General features: G+C 47.6%; 1 protein-coding gene across 4 annotated transcripts; it reads right to left on the reverse strand.

Annotated features, from left to right (window-relative positions):
• Nucleotides 1–9,363: 9,363 nt before the first annotated feature.
• On the reverse strand, nt 9,364–25,545 carry DORIP1 (dopamine receptor interacting protein 1). Of its 4 annotated transcripts, none has more exons than XM_084631056.1 (7): nt 25,428–25,531; nt 22,358–22,466; nt 21,338–21,486; nt 20,478–21,002; nt 17,710–17,799; nt 14,025–14,159; nt 9,364–9,795 (listed from the first exon to the last, which is right to left on the reverse strand). In XM_084631056.1, coding segments are annotated over exons 3-7 (948 nt in total). In that variant the 5' UTR covers nt 21,340–21,486; nt 22,358–22,466; nt 25,428–25,531; the 3' UTR covers nt 9,364–9,599. The 4 variants fall into 4 exon arrangements, with proteins under 4 accessions (XP_084487182.1, XP_084487184.1, XP_084487183.1 ...); XM_084631058.1 differs by having other exon boundaries at nt 21,298–21,486; XM_084631057.1 differs by lacking the exon at nt 21,338–21,486.
• Between the last annotated feature and the right edge of the window lie 528 nt (nt 25,546–26,073).

The raw sequence follows: 26,073 nt of genomic DNA on the forward strand, positions 1-26,073 counted from the left end.
CATTTTTAAAATATGAAAGTTTTTTTAATCAGAGAGAAAAATTCTACAGTCTCTGCTTGTCTTGTCCCATTGTAATGCCCTGTCCCACACACTTCACAAGGTGCGTAGGAGTAAGCCCCACTCCTGTTCTGTGCAGCAAGCACACACCCACCTGTGAATGTGTCAACAAGTACAGGAGAGGGGTTTTCCCTCCTATGCTCCATAGCAAGGCTGCAGACGTGAAGACTCCTACCTGAAACCTAATTTCAGGAAGAACTTTACGTATCCTGATAAAGCTTTCTGTGATGCAAAGTTCATGCTCTGACAGGGTGGATAAAAATCAATGATTTTTTTTTTTTTTAAATTTTTTATTTCAATCTGATTTTTTTGATAAAATGCTTTTTTTGAGGAAAAAACCTATCTAAAATTAGTTTTAATTAAGATACATTATCGCTCAAAGATATCTCATGGAATAGGGATTATAAATTCTAATTCTATAATATGAGACAATATATTCATGTAATGGTTAAAGTTTTGTAAATGAGTTCCAATGTTTCAAGGATTAGGGACCCAATTTTATGGGGTTCCAGGGGCTTCTGTATGGACTATTCTGGTTAATCTTTCTATCTATGCAATGGGACTCAGTGCTCAGTCTAGAAGATACCATCAGAGATGCTTAGTTCTGCAGTTCTCAAACTGTGGATTTGTGTCTCCAGAGATAACGTGCTTGTTAACAGCAAAAATGTTTTTAAATAAATAATATATAGAGGTGAGAAATAAGACTTCAACCCTATCGTCCCTCTGCAAATTTGTGTACTTGAAGATGATGAAAGGAACATATCTGAACATGCAGGATTTTCAGGTTGGTAAACTTTTTTTTTTCATACTTCTTTCTTACGGACTGCCTGTCTTCTGGACTATTCTTGAATTCTCATGTTTGAGCAAAAAATATAGTTGTTACTCTATGGTACTGTCATTTTAGATGCAGTTGTGATAAAAAAATAAACAGCCAAAATAGGCAGAGCTTCCTTTTACAATTTCACCTTTAAAGTAAAAAGAAAAGGAAGACTTGTGGCACCTTAGAGACTAACCAATTTATTTGAGCATAAGCTTTCATGAGCTACAGCGAGTTGTAGCTCACAAAAACTTATGCTCAGATAAATGGCTTAGTCTCTAAGGTGCCACAAGTCCTCCTTTTTGCGGATACAGACTAACACAGCTGCTCCTCTGAAACCTTTAAAGTAGTACTGTGTGTCAGTGAATGCAATAATTAATACTAAATGAGGAGTATGGTAATAATGAAATAACTGCATTGGCTTACTTTGTTTAGGAGAATCCATCCTCAACATACAGGATTCTGAAGACTATCCACCTTCAAGATCACCATCATTTTCTATAGTTTCAGGGTTATCTGCCAATGATAGTGTTTCAGTCACATCATGTATGTCACATAGCGACAGTATATATCACCTGTAGCAAAAAGAAGAAAAAAAAATCTCCATCATCCAGAAACAACCTTAGTTTGTTATAAGAACCAGCAGATTACAAAAAGAGGTAACTGATGAAAAAATTGCCCAGTTTGTTTATGCAACAAACTCTCCTTTCTGTATGATTGAGAACCCACACTTTATTAACATGGTTCAGTCATTAAGACCAGGATACGGTCCACCGAACAGAGTGGATGTTGCAGGCAAATTGCTGGATAAAGTGTATGAAAGCGAAACTGAGCAGTGTGCAAAGGGTTTAGAGGATAAAGTCGTTAACCTGAGTCTTCGTGGGTGGAGCAATGTTCACAATGATGCTGTTGTGTGTGCTTGTGTGATAACAGAAGAAAGGAATGTCTTCCTTACAGAAACAATTGCTACATCAGGAAATGCACACACAGCAGAATACTTACAAGAAGTAGCAGTAAAAGCTATAACAAACTGAAAAAAATTTCAAATGTTTAGTACGCAGCTTGGTCACAGACAATGCTGCAAATGTATCCAAGATGAGAAGAAATTATTTAGAAGAGAGTGAAGAGAGTCCCAAGCCAATAACATACGGTTGCAGTGCTCATTTGATGCACCTCCTAGCCAAAGACTTCAGTGTTCCAGAAATAAAGGCTAATGTTGTTGAAATTGCAAAATACTTCTCGTAACAATCACTTTGCAGCAGCTGCTCTGAAAAAAGTGGGAGGAACCAAGCTAACTCTCCTACAAGACATGTGAAGGAACTCCGTAGTGGACTGTTTTGAGCACTGTATCAAGAACTGGCCTAATCTGATGACAGTTTGTGAACAAAATTGTGAAAAAATAGATGGCACTGTCACAGCCTAAGTTCTCAACATTGGGCTTAAGAGAAAGGTTGAACACATGCTGAGTACCCTGAAGCCTATTTCCGTAGCCTTGCACAAAATGCAGGGAAATAGCTGTTTTATTGCTGATGCTGTTGAAATTTGGAAGGAACTGAGTGCGATCTGAAAAAGAGAAATATGCAATGACAGAGTTAAATTACAAGCATTAAAAAAAAAGGAATGGGACAAGCACTATCTCCAGCTCATTTTCTTGTAGATATTGTCAATACTTAGAACCAAGGTCAAACCTTAACTGCTGAAGAGGAGTTGGCTATGATATGGACATCCAGCAATCATTCCTCTATAATGCCAACTATATAAACTTCAGAGCTAAGGGTGAACCATTCAAGAAATATGTTTGCTGATGATGTTTTAAAGAAAGTCACAGCAGTGAACTGGTGGAAGTCACTTAAGCACTTGGATTCAGAGACTGTTGAAGTGATGACAGTCGATTTAATTTTTGTTTTTAAAAAAAAATATTTTCATTTAACTATTTTAGTTTAAAACAATTTTAACAAAAACAAACCTGATTTTAAAAAATATGAATGTTTAAGTTCAAAAATTCATATGCTTGTTTTGTTAAAATATTATGTTTGCTGTTAAAGAAAAAAATCCAGAATACATAATGTTGTTGTTTTAGTTAAATAAAACAATTGAAATGTTTGTCTGGGGATGTCCTCCTAATACAGCATGGCAAGAAAATCCTCCAAATATTAATGATTAACCTGTTGAATTGGAGATATTTATGAAGTCATTGAGAGGTGAACTATCTGTTTCAGTTACCTTTGGTAAATGAATAACCAATCAGTCATTTTCTGATATAGTGTAAAACTAATCTGAAAAGTTTTCAAAATAAATCACTTAAAAATGTACAGTGTGTACCTTCTAAAAATGAAACCTACATCTATCTCGGAGTTGTGAAGAATATGTATTAAAGTTATAACAACCAACAAGAATGCACTTTTATGTAGAAATCCATGATTAAATCGAGTCTTCCTGACTAGTGATTTAAATAGATTTGATTTAAATCAAATCCACCCTGGTATCCTGCCTTCCAGCAATAGCCAGTGCCAGATGCTTCAGAGGGAATGACCAGACCAGGGAAATTTTTGAGTGATACATCTGCAATCATCCAGTAGCAGTTTCTTGCAGTCACAGGTTTAGGGACACCCAGACCAGTGGTGAGCTGGAGCCGGTTCGCGCGAACCGGTCGTTAAAAATTGTTACAGCTCCCTGAGCTCCCCCAGCCTCTCCCCCACCTTCCCCCCTCTCTCAGAGCCTCAGCATGCCATGGCACCAGCACTCTGGACCGCTTTGAGCAGCATGATAAGGGGGTGGGCCTGTGAGCTCCAGCGGGCGGCGCAGCATCCATACACACTGCCCTGAGCAGCATGGTAAGGGGGCTGGGAGGAGGGGTTGGGTAACGGGCAGGGAGCAGTTGGAGGGGGCGGAGGTTCAGAGGGGGGACGGTCAGAGGATAGGGAACGGGGGGAGGTCGGGTAGGCGTGGGAGTTCTGGAGGGTCTGCTGGGCAGAGCCAGTGCAACCCCTAGGTGGCTGCATAGTCATAGAATCATAGAATATCAGGGTTGGAAGGGACCCCAGAAGGTCATCTAGTCCAACCCCCTGCTCAAAGCAGGACCAATTCCCAGTTAAATCATCCCAGCCAGGGCTTTGTCAAGCCTGACCTTAAAAACCTCTAAGGAAGGAGATTCTACCACCTCCCTAGGTAACGCATTCCAGTGTTTCACCACCCTCTTAGTGAAAAAGTTTTTCCTAATATCCAATCTAAACCTCCCCCACTGCAACTTGAGACCATTACTCCTCGTTCTGTCATCTGCTACCATTGAGAACAGTCTAGAGCCATCCTCTTTGGAACCACCTCTCAGGTAGTTGAAAGCAGCTATCAAATCCCCCCTCATTCTTCTCTTCTGCAGGCTAAACAATCCCAGCTCCCTCAGCCTCTCCTCATAACTCATGTGTTCCAGTCCCCTAATCATTTTTGTTGCCCTTCGCTGGACTCTCTCCAATTTATCCACATCCAGTCCGCCAAGTGGTTGGGGGCACCAAAAAGCCGTGCCCCCCAAACATTTTTTGAACAGCTGAGCACAAGGCTGCCGCTGCTCTCTGCCTCCCGGTTCCAGAGGAGCCACCCTCTGCGCGGCCAGTCCCTCCCCCAGGGGAGCCGCCCGGGGCGTGGCCAGTCCCTCCCCCAGGGGAGCCGCCCGGGGCGCGGCCAGTCCCTCCCCCAGGGGAGCAGCTGGCAGCGGAGCGGGGAAGGGGAGGGTCTAGCACTAGCAGTTGCACCTTCTTCCCCGCGCCCTGAGCTGGGATCCCTGTGGCTCTCAGCGGCAGCTGCCACTGCTGAGAGCCTCAGGGGTGGCGGGGAGGCTGGCTCGGGTGGGGGGGTGGCATTGGCTGCCTGCGCTGCCCCTGAGAGCCCCGGGGGCGGCGGGGAGCCCAGCTCGGGGACGGGGGGGCTGGCTGCCACCACCGCTGCTGAGAGCCCCGGGGGCAGCGGGGAGCCCAGCTCGGGGACGGGGGGGTGCTGGCTGCCACCACCGCTGCTGAGAGCCCCGGGGGCAGCGGGGAGCCCAGCTCGGGGACGGGGGGGTGCTGGCTGCCACCACCGCTGCTGAGAGCCCCGGGGGCAGCGGGGAGCCCAGCTCGGGGACGGGGGTGCTGGCTGCCACCACCGCTGCTGAGAGCCCCGGGGGCGGCGGGGAGCCCAGCTCGGGGACGGGGGGGTGCTGGCTGCCACCACCGCTGCTGAGAGCCCCGGGGGCGGCGGGGAGCCCAGCTCGGGGACGGGGGGGTGCTGGCTGCCACCACCGCTGCTGAGAGCCCCGGGGGCGGCGGGGAGCCCGGCTCGGGGGCGGGGGGGTGCTGGCTGCCACCACCGCTGCTGAGAGCCCCGGGGGCGGCGGGGAGCCCGGCTCGGGGAGGGGGGGCTGGCTGCCACCACCGCTGCTGAGAGCCCCGGGGTCAGCGGGGAGCCCAGCTCGGCCCGCGGCATGGGGAAGAAGATGCAGCTGCGCTCTGCTCTTCGGGCGGAGAAGCTGGGTGTCTACTCTGCCAGCAAGGTACCTAGCTGGGCCATAGGGAGCTGCAGGGGCCCGCGGAGCGCCACGGGGTGGGCAGGTCCAGTCCCTGGCCTGGGGAATGGTGTATGTGGGAGCAACCCGGGCACCCCTCCCCCTTACCAGTGCCACCCCCTCCAATACCCACTGACCAGCTACCTTCTCCCCTGTGCACCCCCTACCCCAACAACCCACCCTGTCCTGCCACTTTTGCCTCTGGGCAACCTCCACCCGGCACCCCCCCCCCCCAGCTAGCCACGGTCACCTTCACCCCTGCATCAACCTCTGGGACCCCCCCCCCGCACCTGCCATCTCCCTCCTGCCCACTCCTCCCTTGTGCAAACCCCTCCCTGCCACCTTCACCCCCCTGCAACAACCCTGGGCACATACACACCTCTACCTGCCAGCCCCTTGCAACAACCCCCTCCTGCCATTTCTCCCTTGTGCCACTGCACCCCCTGCAACAAGCCCCTTTTGCCTCTGTGCAATCTTTTCCCTGCCACTACACCCCCATCCCCTCCACCTCTTGGCACATCCCTTTAAATCAGAACTTTTTATAGGGAACCGATTAAGATTTTGGCAGCTCATCACTGACCCAGACCATGGAGGTGTGCCCCTGACCATCTTGGCTAATAGGCATTGATGGACCTGTCCTCCATGAACTTATCACATTCTTTTTTGAACCCAGTTATACTTTTGGCCTTCACAACATCCCCTGGCAATAAGTTTCACAACTTGACTGTATGTTGTGTAAAGAAATACTTCCTTATGTTTGTTTTAAACCTGCTGCTTCTTAATTTCACTGGGTGAGGACCTGATTCTTGTGTTATGTGAAGGGGTAAATAACACTTCCCCTCTTCACTGTCTCCACACCCGTCATGATTTTATAGACCTCTGTAATCTCCCCCCTTAGTCGTCGTCTTTTCTAAGCTGAACAGTCCCAGTCTTATTAATCTCTCCTCCTATGGAAGCTGTTCCATACCCCCAATCATTTTTCTTGCCCTTCTCTGTACTTTATTCCAATTCTAATCTACCTTTTTTGAGATGGTGCAACCAGAATTGCATGTAGTATTCAAGGTGTGATGGTACCATGGATTTATATGGTGGCAATATGATATTTTCTGTCTTGTCTTATCTATCCCTTTCCTAATGGTTCTTAACATTGTGTTCGCTTTTCTGACTGCTGCTGCACATTGAGTGGATGTTTTCAGAGAACTATCCACAGTGACCCCAGATCTCTTTCTTGAGTGGTTACAGCTCATTTAGACCCCATCATTTTGTATGTATAGTTGGGATTATGTTTTTCAGTATGTATTATTTTGCATTTATCAACATTGTATTTCATTTGCCTTTTTGTTACTCAGTCCTCCAGTTTTGTGAGATCCCTTTGTAACTCTTTGCTGTCAACTTTGGACTTAACCATCTTGAGTAATTTTGTATCATCTGCAGACTTTGCTACCTCACTGGGAGTGTGTGGCAGATCTAGGAATTGAATCCAGATCTTTTGAGCCCCAGCCATATTTAAACAAGAACATCTTTCCTTTCCATCTTCCATGTCTTGACATTTGTATCTAGTGACCTTGTGACAATTAAATTGGAAAAGGAAATGTGGTCACTTTCTAACCCCACTCAAGGCTGTGAATATGGAGGACTGATTGAGAGAGGTCAGCTCTGGGCACAAAGTTTTCAGCAGTCTCAGGCTCCAACCACTGCATGTTTGAGAACACTGTGCCCCAACCCAACCTCACCTCAGCAGTATGGGAAACTCTGTGTACGCTCGCTGTACAGTTTTTCATGTAAGCCACATTTCAATTTCAGAGTTTTTCTTCCAGGATCCCAAATTCTCAGATGTCTTGTAGCCCTTGCAAAGTTTTTAGGAGAGTAGCTCTGCTGTAGTTACTTGTATTACAGCAACAACTAGGGACCTCAACTAAGGTCCAAGCTCAGCTGTACAGAGTAAAACCATGCCTGCCAGTATTCGACTGAGGTGGGTCACCAGCTTTCTGGCTGTGCCATTTATTCCACTGCAAACCCGAGGGATGTGGCAGAGCCAAAAAGCTGATGAATGGCATTGCTCTTATTTCCTTTGCATGTGTAGAACACAGAATGCCACCATACAAGCTGCTTTCTTTTGGTGAAGGGTCAGCACATGCATTAAAGGGGCTTTGACGTTCTTGAATGGGTTGTGTTTTTGCAAAATATTTTATTGGAAAAGCTACTGTGGAAGAAACATGTGTCCTTGGTCCTTCAGCACAAATAGTCCCAGTTATATTGATGAGAGAGTGAGTGCATGAGAGAGAGAATTCAGGTGGAGCACAGGTGAGAAGGTCAGGGAGCAGGGAGATTAGTTTAGGTAACTAAAAGTGTCCCATTAAACCAGTACAAGTTTAAAACTTAGCCCCAGATACACAGTATGGCTAACTACAACCGTAAAGAGTTAAGGACAGAGGAGTCTACTCTTGCAACCATCATCTGACATAAAGAAAAGGAGGACTTGTGGCACCTTAGAGACTAACCAATTTATTTGAGCATGAGCTTTCATGAGCTACAGCTCACTGATGAAGTGAGCTGTAGCTCACCAAAGCTCATGCTCAAATAAATTGGTTAGTCTCTAAGGTGCCACAAGTCCTCCTTTTCTTTTTGCGAATACAGACTAACACGGCTGTTACTCTGAACCCTGTCATCTGACATAAGTGTTCCAGACCCAGGAACCTTCAGAATGATTTCTGCTGCCCTCTCCTGGAGAATCAGGAGACTACCAGCAACCTTTCCCTGTGGTAAAACATATTTCTTAGTGTTTGGTTGTTTGATAATTCTGCCTCTACCTTGAAAATCTGTTTTGGAGGCTTACATTTGTTTGGTTTTTAAATGATCTAGCTGTTACTTTTACTGACTTCCCAGTAAAGAGCAAAGTACAGAGTCTGAGTTAGACACTGTGGAAGTGAATAGGTAAAATTTTGCAAAGGCCACTTAATTCTCATATAGTTTCTTAATCAGCATATTCAAAGCAGACCGTGCAAAACTTGAGGTTTTATGTACAGTGTCTCTCAACCTTAGTGCTATACTATGTCATTTACTGGCCTTTTTTCCAGAATTCCATGACTTGCAACAGGACTTTAAATTTTGTCAGAGAGCTAGTCCTTTTGCCACAAACTGCTGTTTACTGGGTAAGTTATTCGTGCTTCGAAATCCCCATGTCCTCTGTATTTTGCTAACATCTCATTTGTGGCATGCTGCCAGAAAACAGTGACCATTGAGTTAGCCTGGCACCTGCACTGCCCTGTTTTTGTGCAAATCCCCCAGCCCCAGTCAGGCCAGGCACAGCCAGGTAACATAGATCCCACTCCCCACATCAGCACACTTTTTGGCATATAACATGGTGCACTGGGCAAGGAACCAGCAGTTCAAGTCTCACTCATGCTGATGTGTTGTTAATTCAGTACCCTTTCAAAATGTTTATTTTTTTTAAGCAAGAGTCCTACCCCCCTGAAAGGTTACACAAACCAGAAGGAGAATCCAGATCTCTTATGGCAGATCCCACTCAATCATTTAGCCACACTATGGTTCAGAAATAATCTGCCAAATTTAACTGCTCAGCCATGCTGTCTGTAAAGTGGGGATACTCATGCATAGAGAATCCACCCTTTCAGTGAGTGACGGGTGTTGCTCTAGAGGGCTCAGATGCTACTGACGACAGGTAGATTGGCATTCAATAACTGATATTTATTTCTGTTGTAAAAACTTAGCTTTACTTAAAATGTATTTCCTATGTTAAAATGTTTTTAGGCCACGAAGTCAAGCACTCATGAAATGCCACAAGTAAGGTTGTCTGAGCAACCTTAATTCTACCTGCCTTGTTTGTGCATTATGATAGGTAATCCATGTAAATGAAAGACTGATTTTTCTATCACCTACTTTGAAATATTAATAAAGAAACAAAGGATACAGCCATTCTTGGTTTTTTGCCTGTTTATTTTAGCATAAAAATTTGCCTGTATAAAAATAGCTCAAATGTTTTAAAAAATTGCATAGTGTTTCCAATTTCAAATTTTTACCTGGAGTAAGCATTGGATGATACAATACCAGAACTACTGTAGTTCTACTCCTTCCTTGGATACCAAGTATACGTAAAATATAGACCTCCGTTTGGGATGGGCCAGCTTTAGTGGCAGAGAAGGGAACGTGATTTAACTTTGTCTCCATAGTCTAGATATGCCATTTATTCTCTGCTGCTCTAATATAAACTAGAGATGACAAAAGAAGAAATTCTGGAGGTTTATTTAACAAAATTAAGTTGACATTTCTGAGGCCATCATAGTGCATCCAATACCCATCAATCTGGAAAGCTGCAGAATAATGATGCTCCTCTTTATTGAACAACGTGGCACCTTCCAATAAGTACCTGCAAATTAAGGCAAACAAAGATGTAACCATCACAAACATGCTCTTTCTGGAAGTAAATGCTAAAGAAGAATGTTACTACAATGGCAGGCATTTAGTTGTCTTATAAATCGTTGTAGAGAGGAGCCAGCATTGCCCTTGACTCCTCTAAGTGAGCTGTTTTCTTGCCCTAGTTGACTGATGTCCATCTGAGCAATTCCTGGAGCAAGGGTGACAGGCTGTGGCAAGATAACATATTGCTAGTCTGAACTTTCTTCAGAAAAGGCTTATCTTCTGTTCCCTTCACTCCAAATTAGTATAAGAAAAAGCATTAAAATAACTTTCAAAATCAATCTGGAGCGTGTTGCTGCTGAACGATGTGGCAGAGGGAAGTTGTGCACTGGCAGGGAAGAAGGAATGAATGAGCTAATAGAAATGGGGCACTCTAACACCTATGACTCTACTGAGCATGGCATTTTAATACAGGCCAGTAACAAAAGTTAGTGCTTTGGTCCCAGGTGGCCTTTAAGTGATGCTTACTCCAAAACTCAGGGAAAGCTTACGATATGCTGTGACAGGGTGGCCCGCTTCTTTGGGGCCTGGAGCCAGCCAGCCCTGTTCAATTATCAGATCCAGCCGACAAGGAATCAAGGCTGAGAAAACTCAGTTGCGAGGAGATGTGCTTCTGCAGTAGGCCCTGAAGCATAAGGATGGGAGGAGAGGTAGGGTAGTGTGGGGGTATTCTCTTTTCAGCACCGAGAAAGACAAGGAAGAAAAGCCTCCGGGCACCGTAGCCAGGGTCAGCAGAAGAAGTTATGATGTTTTTGATATTTTTATATTTGAATAAAACTGTGCCCAGAAAAAGACTTGGGTGTGGCAGTAAAACCTGCCTGGGAGGGTCTTGAGATCCCACCTGAGTGAGGGGAAATTGAGGAGTGGCTAGCCCACAAGCAAGCGGCCTGAGTAGGTGGTGCTGTGACAGCTATGCACACGGGAAACTCTCAGCAGGACCATGACCGCGCAGCAATTAGTGCTACGTCTTCTATTAGAGATCAGTCTGGCTAGCAAGCTGCCTGACTTTGTGCCCCAGTCAGAGAACCTTTCCTTGGCCCACAGGTGAGCTGTCTGCGGTTTTCTGTTATCAATGTTTCTAGAGCTATTTTTATGTTTTTTTTAAGCTCTTGATATAAAGCTGCACTATTAGTCATGTTAGGTTGCTTCTGCAAACTGTCACTTTGCTCCTATAAGCCAGCCTGGTTTTTGCCTGTGTGTCTCTTTTTCCAGTAACTGTCCCCTTATTACTGCTTTAAAGTACGCCCTGGGATGTATCATACAAGGGATTTTTCTTCATTATAATCAACAGTTTTGCATTTTATTCACAAAATATTTGTCTTAACAATAAATTTCTAAAATTCCAGCTTCTTTCTGAGTTGTGCTTTCTTTTCACAAAAAGACAGAATATGGTTAAGAGATATAACACTAAGGATAATAACTTCATTAATGTTTAAAGATTTCATTGTCTATTTAGCATGTTATAGCAATTTCTGAAGCAAAAGTAAAGTCCCCGAGGGTGTAAAAACCCCAAACATTCATCAGGTCCTGTTCTTTAGATCCTGGTGATGCTATTATTTGATATTGTTTTTAAATGGATCTTATTGCCTACTTGGCAATCTATCCCCCACTGGGTTAAGAGAAGAGTTAGTTGCATGCCACTATTACACACAGGGTTACCAACCCTTCAGGATTGTTCTGGTGTCTCTAGGAAGGGAAGATGAACCTTTAATTAAAGATCATCATGTGATGAGACCTCCACTCAAAACTTAATTGCCCATGACTTCTGACCCACTGCAATAATTCAAGTGTTACTGAAGAAGGGAGTAGCCTCCTCAGTTAGGGTATGCTACATATTGTAACATGTTTACCCCTCAATACACCTCTGTAACAAACCCATCTTGCACGTCCACCTCAATGCTGATCATTCTTAAGTCCATGTCTAATGGCTGCTGCTGGTTTGTTTGACTATCCACAGTGTCAAGTTTGTGTTAATTTTTCTTCAAAACTTGCTGACATGGATTTCCAGCACCACAGCTAAGCTGGAATTAATCTGTGCCACTGTTGTACTTGTCCCCATAGACGCTGATTCTCCTTTGGCCTCCGATTCCTTCGTTTGCATGTTGCCCTGTTCTCCCTTCTGGGTAGTTTTTGTCCAGTGACCATCCATCACCAGTGTTTGAGACAGAAACTGCAAGGCCCGCTGCTGTTCCCCTCTGTGCTGCACTCTTAACTGTAGCTGCCTCCAGGCTAGCTTGACCCAACCTTATACAAGGCCAGGGAGAAGAACACCCTCTGCTCCTTTCACCACTGCCTAGGATCAGAGATGGGGGGTGGGGGAGAAGCAGGAGATGGGGAAAAAACACCTATTCCTTCCACTCCCCTCAGGGGTATTGTTATCCTTATGCCCAGTGCTGCTCCCTCCACTTGCTAGGACTTCCACAGAGAGGGAAGGGGATGAGGCTCTAATTGGCACAGCTGCTGCTCTGTGATCCTCCAGGGTCCAATGTTCACTCGATTTCTTAGCTTCCCAGCAGGTCTCCCACTGCTGCACTGCCAGTGAGTGCAGAGGGCAAGAGGGGGGAGCAGCAGCCCACAGTTCAGCTGACTCTTGCAGTCTTCTGGGGAGGGATGGGAGCATGGATCACCCCTTAGCTACTTAATGTCAGAAGAGGAAAGCTAGACCCCTCCTGCTGTATCAACAGTGCCTTTGGGGGGTGGCCCAGCCCACAGCTCCACCACTCTTCACAATCCTCTGGGAAGGGAAGCAGGATCTGCCGCTGGTTTACTTCTAGTCTCCTCACTTGCCAGGAAAGATGCGCTTATCAGGGAGGGGTGAAAGCACATCTTTTGACTATGTATACAATAGGCCTCTTCCTCACCCTTCCACCACTACAGAAACACAGTACCTTGTGGGGGTGGGGCTGAGGCCCTCAGTCTATCCCCATAGTGTTGGCTACTAACCCATCTTACTCCCACCTGTCTTCTGGGCTCCCCCCACCATCTGAAGGTAGGAAATGGGGCTTACGTGGGGGCTCTGTTGTGAATCTTATGGGTAAACAGGTTTCAGAGTAACAGCCATGTTAGTCTGTATTCGCAAAAAAAAGGAGGATTTGTGGCACCTTAGAGACTAACCAATTTATTTGAGCATAAGCTTTCGTGAGCTACAGCTCACTTCATCTGATGCATACTGTGGAAAGTATAGAAGATCTTTTTATACACACAAAGCGTGGAAAACAAAAATGGGTGTTTACCACTACAAAAGGTTTTCTCTCCCCCCACCCCACTCTCCTGCTGGTAATAGCTTATCTAAAGTGACCACTCTCCTTACAATGTGTATGACAATCAAGGTGGGCCATTTCCAGCACAAATCCAGGGTTTAACAAGAACGTCTGAGGAACAGTGGGGGGGGGGTAGGAAAAAACAAGGGGAAATAGGCTTGAAAGCCTGTTTTTCCTCCCTCCCCCACTGTTCCTCAGACGTTCTTGTTAAACCCTGGATTTGTGCTGGAAATGGCCCACCTTGATTATCATACACATTGTAAGGAGAGTGGTCACTTTAGATAAGCTATTACCAGCAGGAGAGAGAAAACCTTTTGTAGTGGTAAACACCCATTTTTGTTTTCCATGCTTTGTGTGTATAAAAAGATCTTCTATACTTTCCACAGTATGCATCAGATGAAGTGAGCTGTAGCTCACGAAAGCTTATGCTCAAATAAATTGGTTAGTCTCTAAGGTGCCACAAGTCCTCCCTGTTCTTTTTATGGGTAAACAGTTTCCTTCTTTGCTCCTCTATGACAGTCACATCATCCTTCACTTTCTCCTGGTCAGGCAAGCTAAGGAAGTAAAATTTGGATTCAAAGTTCTCTGATGCTTAACTGGGTCTCAGCTAGCATTTTGGTATACAGGGCTCTAAGTCCTGTAATAATACATTTGAAATATCTGCAGTTAGATGTATTTACAATAATTAATAGAAAATAGGAAGGTGGGTTCTGAAACAAAACTGCTCTAAAAGGGTTTTGACAATAAGAAGTTAGCAGAAACGGACAGTGAGCATGACCGTCAATACTGCTTCATGACTATTGACTCTAAAAACACCCTTTCCTTTACAGATTATTCAAAAGGATTGTTGGACTCCTCTTGAGAACACGAAGTGAAGAGAAGTTGTTTGCCTCATTAAATATAGTTTTAAAATACTTACTTGTGATCAGATAAATCCAAATGATATGGTACATATGCCAGTTCTTCTGGCTTCCATTGCTGCATATTTAAAACAACAAAAGGCGGTGCCCCATGGCAGAAAACTCTCTGGGTGAACTCTCTTAACCCATTACATCTGCAAGTAGAGAAGCAGACATGGCAATTATTTCACTTGGCACGCAGTACAATTAAACAGTTTTTATTTCACATCCAGACATGATTGTAGGTTTACACTTTATTAGGGCAGGTTTTGTCTTGTAGTAGAATTTGGTTTGTTTATATTATGCAGGAAGGTGTTAATGGCTGTCATCCGGTGTGTCTTTGATCCACAGGTTTCAGAGTAGCAGACCTGTTAGTCTGTATCTGCAAAAAGAACAGGAGGACTTGTGGCACCTTAGAGACTAACAAATTTATTTGAGCATATGATCCACAGGCAATCACAGACCTGTGAAAGCTGATAGATGTGCTGGCTATCCCTCATTCAGGCTACAGAGAAGCAGCAACTCACCTCCTTTATGGAGTATGACAACTGGACCCAACAGAAGCTGCTGCCCAAGGCACCGGGACACATAAAAGGCCAATCAGCAGCCACTTCACACAGCCCAAGGAGTTTCCTAGGGGACTGATTGGCTTTCTGCCTCTGACATAGTTGTGAGCATGGCTCAGAGGGGACAGAGGCAGAGCTCCTTTGGGCACAAGACTGGATGGAGAGGCAGCCTTGGAAATAGTGAGCAAGAAAATTGGTGGCTGTTTATTCATAAAGAATGTACCCAAAGTCCTGTTTTCCTGAGCAGAGCAGGAACAAAGACTGCACCAAAGATACCAAACTCATGTCAACACACTCTCCTAAGAGAAACAACCCAGCTATGTCCAGAAGAATGGCTAACTGCTCAGGCCAAGGAGCAACAATAATTCGCAGTAAATTTAGAGGACACTAGCCAGTTTACTCTTTGCTTACCAACTTACTGCTTGAACCAAGCAGTCCTTTGGTGGAGGGACTGTCAGGTGCCCGGGGGAATGAGGTGCCACATCTCACTGAAAGTCAGCAGGAGCTGGGCACCTTACTCTCAGGCACCTTTGCAAATGCCACTGTAAGGGTCCAGAGCATCTCTTTTTGGTAATCTGAGGCGATACTGCTGTTAAATGCAACGGTGACACTTGGGGCAGCAGGGGCCCAGATCCTTCACCGTTGCTAGTTACCCCCTTCAGCTGGAATTTTTAAATGGCCCCCTGGTACTGGTCAGCAGTGATGTATGCAAAATACACAGCAGACACACTACCCCAAATTGGAGGTGTCTCAGTGGAGGAAGACAAGGGAGGACTATGGCCTGGGTCTACAAAGGGACTCAAGCATTACAGTGACGTATCTCCTGTGCTGGGGTGATCTGTCCCCTAAAAGGTAGTGGTGTGAGGGATCAGCTCCCCACCATCACATCATGGTCCTTAAGATTTTTGGGATGTTGGATGTGCAAAGGCCTCAGATACTGGAAGAGAGGACATGGTCCCGTAATAAGTAGTGTTTGGGAGGAAATCCCCATTATTGTTTCATCACAGGCCTGGCCCAGAAGCCTTGAAGAGTGGGCAGGGCAAGGCTCTGCTCTCTCCCAGCCGACGGGCACGACCTTTAGCAGGGGAGCCAGTTTACATGCTGCCTCTTCCTTCATAACAAGGGAGTCATCAGCAGGGCATGACTGCTAAGCCATTGGAGCCTAGAGACCAACTGGGGATAAGGGGTGAACTGAAAGAAGGTGCCTAAGGCTCTACAGCTGGCCTAAGTTACAACCCTAGCTCCAGGAACATGTGTGTGGAGGGCAGGGGGAGGCGGCTGTGTCATGTCCTGTTTCGGGGAAGAAATTACCAACCTGAACCATAGTCCCAGATCCAGAAGCAGAGTTGAGGGGACTCCTCTCTGAAGGAGGGAGATACTGACTGCTTTAAGGGGACAGACAGAGGGACTGTCAAACACAGCCCCAGCTCCGGAAAAGGTGGTGGTAGGGGGGAACCTCTTGTCTTAAGGAGGGAAACCAGAAGGATGGTTTGAAACCCAGCCCAGTGGCTGCTAGAGAGATGGGGAAGCCACTGAGAGCAGGCGCCTATAGAAACACACTGGGGACAAACTGCTCAGGAAACCAGATCCTCTAGAAGAGAAGACCCCCCTCTCTGACTCAGAGGCCCCGTAGGAAATAGACCAGAGAAACAGTGAGGGGGTGAGAGCAGTGCCAACCACTTCATGCCATGGCCCTGGCCTGGAACCCTGAGGAGTGTACAGACCTCACTTCCCCTTCAAACCCAGCAAGATGATTTAGTAAGGCTTTCAACATGCTCAGAGAGGCCAGGGACCGTGCGCCCCTCATCTAGGGCAATGGGCTGCTTGAGGTATATGACTAACACTCGGAGGGGAAAGGACTACTATTAACCTGGCCAGAGCGCTGAGGTCATAACAAAGAATCAACAAGTGGCTAGATGGCGATGGGTCTAGCAGAGGGAAACTGGGGCAGAATTATAGACTTGAAGGCCAGAAGGAATCACCAGCTCATCTAGTATGATCTTCTGTATATCACAGGCCTCCAGCACCATTCAGCACCTGTACACTAAACCCAACCACTGAAATTAGACTCAAGTCTTACAACCCACAGGAAACTAGCCTATTACATGCTGCTGGCAGAGACCAGAAGGAACCAAGGGACACCAGTGCTTGAGGCCTCCCTGCTGGCAGGGATAGGATTGAGATATACCCAGATAATTCTGACAAGTGTTTGGCCTGAGATGTCTGGTTTTGCTATAAGGAGGCACTCTGGTGGTGAGTGTACACTATAACATCAACTCAGAGAACACTATTGTGAATCTGGCTTGGCATGCTTCTTCCTAGCCCACATCCCACCCCATCCTGGGCTCTTGGATCCATTTACCCGAACCAAGTTGTAAGAATATCATAGAACATCAGGGTTGGAAGGGACCTCAGCAGGTCATCTAGTCCAACCCCCTGCTCAAAGCAGGGCCAATCCCCAACTAAATCATCCCAGCCAGGGCTTTGTCAAGCCGGACCTTAAAAATATGACAATGTCTCTAGCATTCTGCTGACTCAATCCCCCACTGTCTGTTTTGCTCTTCCCATTCTGCAATCTCACCCCTCTCATTGACCTCTTCCCTCCCCGCAACTTAGTCCAAAAATTTCCCCCAGATGTTGCCCCTGGATTTTTTCCCTTCCACACAAGCCTCTCAGATTTGGAACCTCAGATTTTCCTTTGCCAACATCTGATGAAGTGATCTGTAGCTCACGAAAGCTTATGCTCAAATCAATTGGTTAGTCTCTAAGGTGCCACAAGTACTCCTTTTCTTTTTGCTAATACAGACTAACACGGCTGTTACTCTGAATACACCATCATTGTTTCTCCTCACCCCCCCTCCAGACTGTTCGGCCCCCTATATTGTACAGGGATAGATCAGCGTGTTTGGTTGGCAGGAGCAGCAGGTGTGGATATAGCTGCTGGTTCTGGGTTTATGAAAGGCAGCCCCCCTGCAGGAACCCATGGAAAAATGTGTGCTGTTTGAGAGGTCCAATGTCATCTTTGGGCCGAGATCAAGCACAGAACATTTCAATCCAAGGAAAAAGGTTTTGTTTAGCTGTGAGCAAGTGCACCCTCTAGGATAGCAAATACACACTTTAATATCTATTATGCACTTACCCATACTGTTCACACAGCTCTATCTTGGAACAGAATAATTCATCTACTGCCCGCTGAATCAAGTCTCCATGAGGAATTTCTTGGGGAGGACTGAAATAGTTAGGGACATTTGATCAGATTTATTCTGTACTTACATAGTATCATTTAACTACAATGATATATAAAGAGTAATGCCTAAACTCAGTACAAAAAAAATCCATCATCCCATGAAAAAAGTCTTTTGAAGGCTGTTTCTTGTCCAAGAACCCTGCTACTTTAACTCAAATATTGAAAACATTTTGTCTAAAACTCTAAACCAACTTTTCCTGAACATGACTGTCATATTGAGACCTCTGCTACTGAGAGTCAAGTCTTTCAGCTCTGCAAACAGTCAGCTAAACCTGATCTCATCTTGTCAATGTTACGATACATTTGTTCATGGCATGTATTCCATAATAAAGCTAAAAGGCTCTGTCCTATTCTGTACTTTAGGATCACCCACAAGAGTTTCCATCAGACCTTCCTTTCCCTTCCTCCCTGGTGTTTGTGTAGAGTCAGGTAGTCCAAATACCTTACTCAGAAGAAATGTATGAAATACAGAACAGAGTATAGACAGGAGGGCTGGTGCTTGGTTGATACATCACATATTTCAAATATAGACCGCAAAAGGTGTTTCTACATACTGTTCAGCACCATATTCATTTTCACAGTACAACCATTGAGCACAGGGATTTCTGTGTTTTTAAACCAGTCTGAGAAAACCACCTTAAACCCACTCAGAAAGGCTTCATTGATTAGCTGGCATGCCTCACTGGAGAAGCAGTGTATATTTAGAAGGTAGTGGTCTGTTAGGTTGCAGCACTAATGTTTTAAGAGTCCCCTGTTAAAGAGTCAATGTTAAAACAGCAAGCCCTTGAAAGTCTCTCGTATGGAAGGTATTAAATCTAAAAACTGCTGTTACCTTGGAGCACAGACCCAGCCCTTAAAAGCTCATACGTGACATGAGGGATTAGACAAATTTCTCTTCTACCTCTAAAAGAAGTTTAGAGCACCTGTTTTGGAATGTGATTTCTCATCCAACTATTAAATCAGACAAAGAATGGTCGAAACAAAGCCTTAATTGCTATACTTGTTGTTGTACGAAATTAACATCTTGAGGGTACAGCGCTGTAATTCAAGCACAGGACAATTACAGAGCATCTGGGTCACCATTAAGCAGAGTAAGGTTGACCTGACCAGCTAAGAAACTGAACACTACAAGTTGGAAAAATGCTTTCATTGATGCACAATGCCTGCAGTGAAAGGGTAAAAATTCAAAATCTGAAGTATTTAAGTCCAGCAGACTTTCAAGCCCATGAAAGCCAACACCACAATCTGCAAGAGAGAACTTATGAAGTTGTAGCAGAGAGCCCTGTGCCTTACCATGTGGTCAATATGCTGCAGTTGTAACTTTAACGCATCTGCATCAGCTGCTAGTATAAAAACCTCATAGCAGAAGTAGACAGGAGTCCAGTAGAGGAGGGTGAAGAATCACTGATCATGATTCATACTGGTACCACTGACGCAGCAAGAGCTCTCAAAGTTTCTGCTAGACAGATTTGAGAGTCAGGTAGTAAAACTACATTTCTAGCTCTTTCAGTGATCATTCTGAGCAGGTCAACAGAATTCATAACCCCAGAGATGTGTGTTTTGGCCTAATGTATTTCATTTAAGAAATGAAGGCCTTCCTGCATCTTCTCCAAGACTCACTTCTTAGCCCCCCTCTTGTCAGACTTTGTATGTGTTTTAGTGTAATACACTCTGGACTTGGGTACAAGCTGAGACCACTAAGAAACTAGAGTGGAGAGTGCAACAACTTGCTTAATAATGTAATTTAGAGTTTCAACACAAAAGCACATTACTCCAGCATCTGAAGTATCCTCAGTGGTTTGGGAACTTGCTGCCTGAGAAAGTAGCTCTCCCCCAGCAACCTATTGCCCCAGTTCCAATCAGAGGTGCTAGAGCCCCTCCGTTTGAGAGCTGGAGCTGCCAACAGAAATTTTTCTGTTAAGGATGCTCAACTTTGAGACTCCCTCTCCCTGCAACTTTTGTCCATTTGAACCTCCCTCTGTTAATTTCTAGGTATAACTGCAAAGGTCAACTCCACCAAGCCACTGGGGACACATTTACTAGGGTTAGTATTAGGACAGGGCAAAACAACTATTTATTCTTTACTGTGGAAAAACCAATCCATTTTAGGCAGGTAATTTATTTTGCAAGTGTTAATCTGTAGCGAGGACCCCGCATGAATGACAGGCACCTCTGGAGAGTTCTTAGTCACAATAAGTCAACAGCTATGAATGCAAGAGAGCAATTCTCATATCACATGCTCCAAGCAGAGAGGGAAGAAAGCCCAACCCAGCAGTATTTGTTGAACAGCTCTCCAAGCCAGCACTCCCACTGAATCAGTGAGCATCAAAATCAATTAAAAACTTTAGCACTGCCGTGTAGAATATTAGAGACATGCTGTGCTGCAATTAATGCAATATTCTTTTTAAAAAAAAAAGAAAAAGAAAATCACACTGTTAGCCAACCCTAGGCCAGAAGGGTTCATTTCTAAGTCTCCTACAGCAAGATCTTAAGAGGAATGATTTGAGTACACAGGATGTACGCATTTGCTACAGTTACATACAACCAGAGTTGTATTCTAGCACTTTGACAAATACAGATCTTTTAAAAAGGTGAGTTGCAGCCCCCTTTGAAGAAGTTTATTTTATCACAGTTGCATGCCAGTATGTACAGCAACTTACTTTATGTTAATTGTTCTCTGTGGATCTTCCTGCATACGAGTTGGACACCTCGAATTTGAACAGTAGCTCTCTTGAATGGTAGACATGAGACTTTCTAGATTCTTTGTAAAGTTATCATGCTCATTTCCAAATAAATCGATTTCCAGTGAAGCTTTGTGAACTTCAGATTTGTACTGTTGCTTCTCCATCTTGTCCCAAATCCAAAGCAGCTTCACCGTTGTAAAATTATAGGTGTCCATTAAGTAAAGAAAGTAGTCGACAAACTCTCTACCTAAATGAAGGGAGAGTTCCTTGGGGAAGTGTTCATTTTCATGCAGAATGACATACAACAACATCAAGAATCCATCTATAGTGCAAGTATTTTTCAGATTTATTTCAACATAAAGTGGTGTGCAAGATACAGCTTTACGGCCAGCTTTGATAGTAAAAACCCCTCCCCAAGGGAGCACAGGCCTCCAAAATGAGCGGTCTGGATCATAATTATTTTTAATTGATGCTTTGATCTCCTCAAACAGTGTCTTCATCCTGCAATTAAGAGAAAAAGTATGACTATATTGTACCAAAAGCATTCAGTTTTGGAACAGGCACACACTTAGAATATACAGTGAGTGGACCAGAACTTAATTCAAGGGCTACCAGTATACAAGGCTTCCATGAACTGTCAGGAACAGCCCCTGCTAAGAATCAAATGGTTCTGAGATTTCCTAGTTTAGATATAGGTTTCTTCCCATTTGACCCAGCTAATTACTGGTCTTTAAAATTAATCACTAAGACTTTCTTTAGTAAAGCATGAGTGGGCATTGGAGGCATTAAGCTGTACCTTGAGAGATTCAGTCTGCAAGAAGGGATGAGTCACTCACATATCAAGGATGCTGTTATCTCCCCTAGAGTCCAGGCGGGCTGACTGGCTGGCACAAGATGTGTTTTCTTGCGAATATAATCTGTGGTTAGTCACTGCCCACAGTTTGTCACCCAGCTATATAGGTTTCAGAGTAGCAGCCGTGTTAGTCTGTATTTGCAAAAACAAAAGGAGTACTTGTGGCACGTTACAGACTAACAAATTTATTTGAGCATAAGCTCTCGTGAGCTACAGCCCACTTCATCGGATGTATTCAGTGGAAAATACAGTGGGGAGATTTAGTGTGTATGGTAACACCCATAGTTTCATGTTCTCTGTGTATATAAATCTCCCCACTGTATTTTCCACTGAATGCATCCGATGAAGTGGGCTGTAGCTCACGAAAGCTTATGCTCAAATAAATTTGTTAGTCTCTAAGGTGCCACAAGTCCTCCTTTTCTTTCTTCCGACTATATAGGTTACTTTAGAGGACAGTTACCATAGAGAAATGTGAGGCAGTTATACTCAGTTTAGCTTAGTTAAGCTGAAAGTAACTTGAAATCAAGGAATCCCTGAATACTGTGACATATCAGTTTTAACCACTACAGAAAGGGTCTTTTTGGCCCAATGTCTGATTTTTACAACATGCTAGGGTAATGCTGCATTTGAATTCTGAACCATTAAGTGCTCTACACAGTGAAATGACAATACATTATTGATAAAGTATTAGTCCAGAATGAGCTGTGTTTAGGGTTTTGTTACTCTAGTGCTGCAGAAGTGTTTAGGACCCCCTAGTTTTAGGAAGCACTAGCATTTGCAGGAGAACCTCAGTGTTATGAGCACTTCAGGAATGGACATTGTTCAGAATTCTGAATATTGTTTGTTTCTTCAAAAGTTTACAATTGAACATTGACTTAGTACAGCTTTGAAACTTTACTGTGCAGAAAAAAGCGGATTTCCCTTAATTTTTTTAGTTTACGTTTAAACACAGTATTATACTGTATTTGCTTCTTTTCGTCTCTGCTGCTGCCCGATTGCATACCTCCATTTCCAAATGAAGTGTGCGGTTGACTGGTCAGTTTGTAACTCTGCCGTTCGTAACTCTGAGGTTCTACTATACTACATCAGTATTCAGATATAAGGCTTTTTCTCTGGGGAAGAAAAGTTTCATGGTTAATATTTAGGCAATAACTACTGTAAAACCTAAGGCTTTTTGTGGCTCCTTGCAAGTTAAAACTTAAGGCTTCCAAACTCAAAAGCATTTTAGTCCTGTGGACTGTGTTCAAAGACCTCCATTTTTCATATGGGAAGAAGTTGAGCCCCTATGCCACCATATACAGTTTCTAGCAAAGTCATTTTCTTTGGGCTTTTATTTCAAGTTATGGCCCTATAAAGACAAGAGAAATATAGATCATAATTTCTGGCTTCAGCGTAGGAAAAGAATGTGGACTAAAACTACAGACTACTTAAACAGTAAGGCATCAGTTAATTATAACCAAGAAACTCAGCACAAGTCCATTACTCTTCAGTCCATGAACTTTACTTGGTTATTTAGACCCTACGTTCTCTGCCATTACAGCTTGAATAGGGTAGAAAGTACAGGCCAAAAGATGACAAAGCAAAAGACATGAAGGAGAAACGGGGGGTTGGGGATAGAAAACAGAGAGAACACAGGGACTTGAGACAGTTCAAAAGCTCAGACACAGTGACAGAAACACTCCTAAGTGTCACATCATCTCCCCTATCACTACTGCTCAGGAGCAACTGCTTGTTTCTGCCAGAAGCTAATCTGCAGCGTTAGCTCTTTGGGTCCCAAAGGGCAGGGGAAGCTGCTGCTCTCTCTCCCTGGGGTTCTGCTCAGGGCCCACCACCTCACTTGGGCACAAGCACCATGCTGCTCAAGGGGTGCTAACAATGCCAGGAGGGAGCAAGCAACCCACCTGCCTCCACCTTGCCCAGCTCCCACCACCAGTGCCCTTCGGCAACAGGTGTACACCCAGCGCTCCTCCCACTCGTGGGGCGCTGCCAGGCCAGGCTGCGACTCGAATGAGAGGAGCTCTGCAGAGCTGGGCCCATGGGATGGCCCTGGGCTCTGCCCCAGAGCCAGGGCTGGGTCACCTCTTGCGGTGGCCTGGGGAGAGGATTAGGCACAGGGGAGGGTCCATCAGGGCAGCAGCCACCTGGCCCAATGGAGGCAGCGCAGGGGGAAGGATCACAAGACTCTCCCCACAACAACCCCTGTGGTAACCCCACCCACCACCAGCAATCATCCCCCACACAGCCCTCATGAGTCCCCCACACAGGCCATCTGCACCCCACCAGGTGCCACCAGCACCCCCCGCCAACCCCTATGGGTCCTCCTTCTCCTCCCCCCCAACCCTCTGCTCCCGCCACAGATTCCCTCCCCCGGCACCAGCCCCCTGGGTCCTCCTCTCCCCACCCCAGACCCTCTGCTCCCCCAGGAGGTCCCACCCATCACCAGCCCCCAAGAACCCCCATTGGTCCTCTTCCTCCTCCTTGATCCTCACCCCCCCACCTCCATGGGTCCCCCACAGATCCTCCCCCACCACACAGGCCCTCCACCTTCCCCAGCAGATCCCACCCACCAGCACCCCCATGGGTCCTCAGTTGCCATGGCTCCCCCACAGGCCCCATAGATCCAACCTCCCCCCTCCACCCCCATGGGTCCCCCACAGGCCCCACCCATGACCAGCCCCCCATGAGTCCCCCACAGGCCCCATAGATCCAACCCCCCGCCACCCAGCAGGTCCCCATGGGCCCCACCCAGATCCAACCTCTCCCCCCTGACGCTCTGCCCCCCGACAGATCCCCATGGGCCCCCCCAGATCCAACCTCCCCCCCAACCCTCTGCCCCCCAGCAGGTCCCCATTGCCCCCCCGATCCAACCTCCCCCCCCGACGCTCTGCCCCCCAGCAGGTCCCCATGGGCCCCCCCAGATCCAACCTCCCCCTCAACCCTCTGCCCCCCAGCAGGTCCCCATGGCCCCCCCCAGATCCAACCTCTCCCCCCTGACGCTCTGCCCCCCGACAGATCCCCATGGGCCCCCCCCAGATCCAACCTCTCCCCCCCCCTCGACGCTCTGCCCCCCGGCAGGTCCCCATGGCCCCCCCCAGATCCAACCTCTCCCCCCCCCTCGACCCTCTGCCCCCCGGCAGGTCCCCATGGGCCCCCCCAGATCCAACCTCTCCCCCCCGACGCTCTGCCCCCCAGCAGGTCCCCATGGGCCCCCCCAGATCCAACCTCTCCCCCCCCGACGCTCTGCCCCCCAGCAGGTCCCCATGGGCCCCCCCTAGATCCAACCTCTCCCCCCCCGACGCTCTGCCCCCCGGCAGGTCCCCATGGGCCCCCCCAGATCCAACCTCTCCCCCCTGATGCTCTGCCCCCCGACAGATCCCCATGGGCCCCCCCAGATCCAACCTCTCCCCCCCCGACGCTCTGCCCCCCAGCAGGTCCCCATGGGCCCCCCCAGATCCAACCTCTCCCCCCCCGACGCTCTGCCCCCCAGCAGGTCCCCATGGGCCCCACCCAGATCCAACCTCCCCCCCAACCTTCTGCCCCCCAGCAGGTCCCCATGGCCCCCCCAGATCCAACCTCTCCCCCCCCCACGCTCTGCCCCCCGGCAGGTCCCCATGGCCCCCCCCAGATCCAACCTCTCCCCCCCCCGACGCTCTGCCCCCCGGCAGGTCCCCATGGGCCCCCCCCAGATCCAACCTCTCCCCCCCCGACGCTCTGCCCCCCGGCAGGTCCCCATGGGCCCCCCCAGATCCAACCTCTCCCCCCCCGACGCTCTGCCCCCCGGCAGGTCCCCATGGGCCCCCCCCAGATCCAACCTCTCCCCCCCCCACGCTCTGCCCCCCGGCAGGTCCCCATGGGCCCCCCCCAGATCCAACCTCTCCCCCCCCCACGCTCTGCCCCCCGGCAGGTCTCCATGGGCCCCCCCCAGATCCAACCTCTCCCCCCCCGACGCTCTGCCCCCCGGCAGGTCCCCATGGGCCCCCCCAGATCCAACCTCTCCCCCCCCCGACGCTCTGCCCCCCGGCAGGCCCCCCCACATTCTCCTGCCCCCCGCGGGCCTAGGCCGCTGCCCGTACCTGTGCCGGCCGCGCCGAGCGCCCCCCCGGCCGCCACATCGACCCCGCGGCCCGAGCGCGCCGCGCCACGGCCCGGCCAGGCCCGGCCGCCGCTTGTCATTACGGAGGGGCCCCGCCTCCCGGCGTCACCGGCCCCGCCCGGAACGGGCTGCGGGGCGGGGCGAGAGGGGCGGGGCGGGGCGGGGCGAGAGGGGCGAGAGGGGCGGGGCGGGCGGGGCGGGGCTGCTGGTTGAGGGGTCCGACTCTGGGACCGAGGGGCGGGGCGGGGCCAGGCGGGGCTGTGGGGAGGGGGGGCTGGAGAGATGTGGGCGGGGCTAAAGGGTGAGGGGCGGGGCTGTGGGGAGGGGGGGCTGGAGAGATGTGGGCGGGGCTAAAGGGTGGGGGCGGGGCTGTGGGGAGGGGGGGCTGGAGAGACATGGGCGGGGCTAAAGGGTGAGGGGCGGGGCTGTGGGGACAGGGGGCTGGAGAGATGTGGGCGGGACTAAAGGGTGAGGGGCGGGGCTGTGGGGAGGGGGGCTGGAGAGATGTGGGCGGGGCTAAAGGGTGAGGGGCGGGGCTGTGGGGAGGGGGGCTGGAGAGACATGGGCGGGGCTAAAGGGTGGGGGCGGGGCTGTGGGGAGGGGGGCTGGAGAGTCATGGGTGGGGC

Source organism: Lepidochelys olivacea, assembly GCF_965140295.1.
Source record: "Lepidochelys olivacea isolate rLepOli2 genome assembly, chromosome: 6".
Taxonomy (NCBI): Eukaryota; Metazoa; Chordata; order Testudines; family Cheloniidae; genus Lepidochelys; species Lepidochelys olivacea.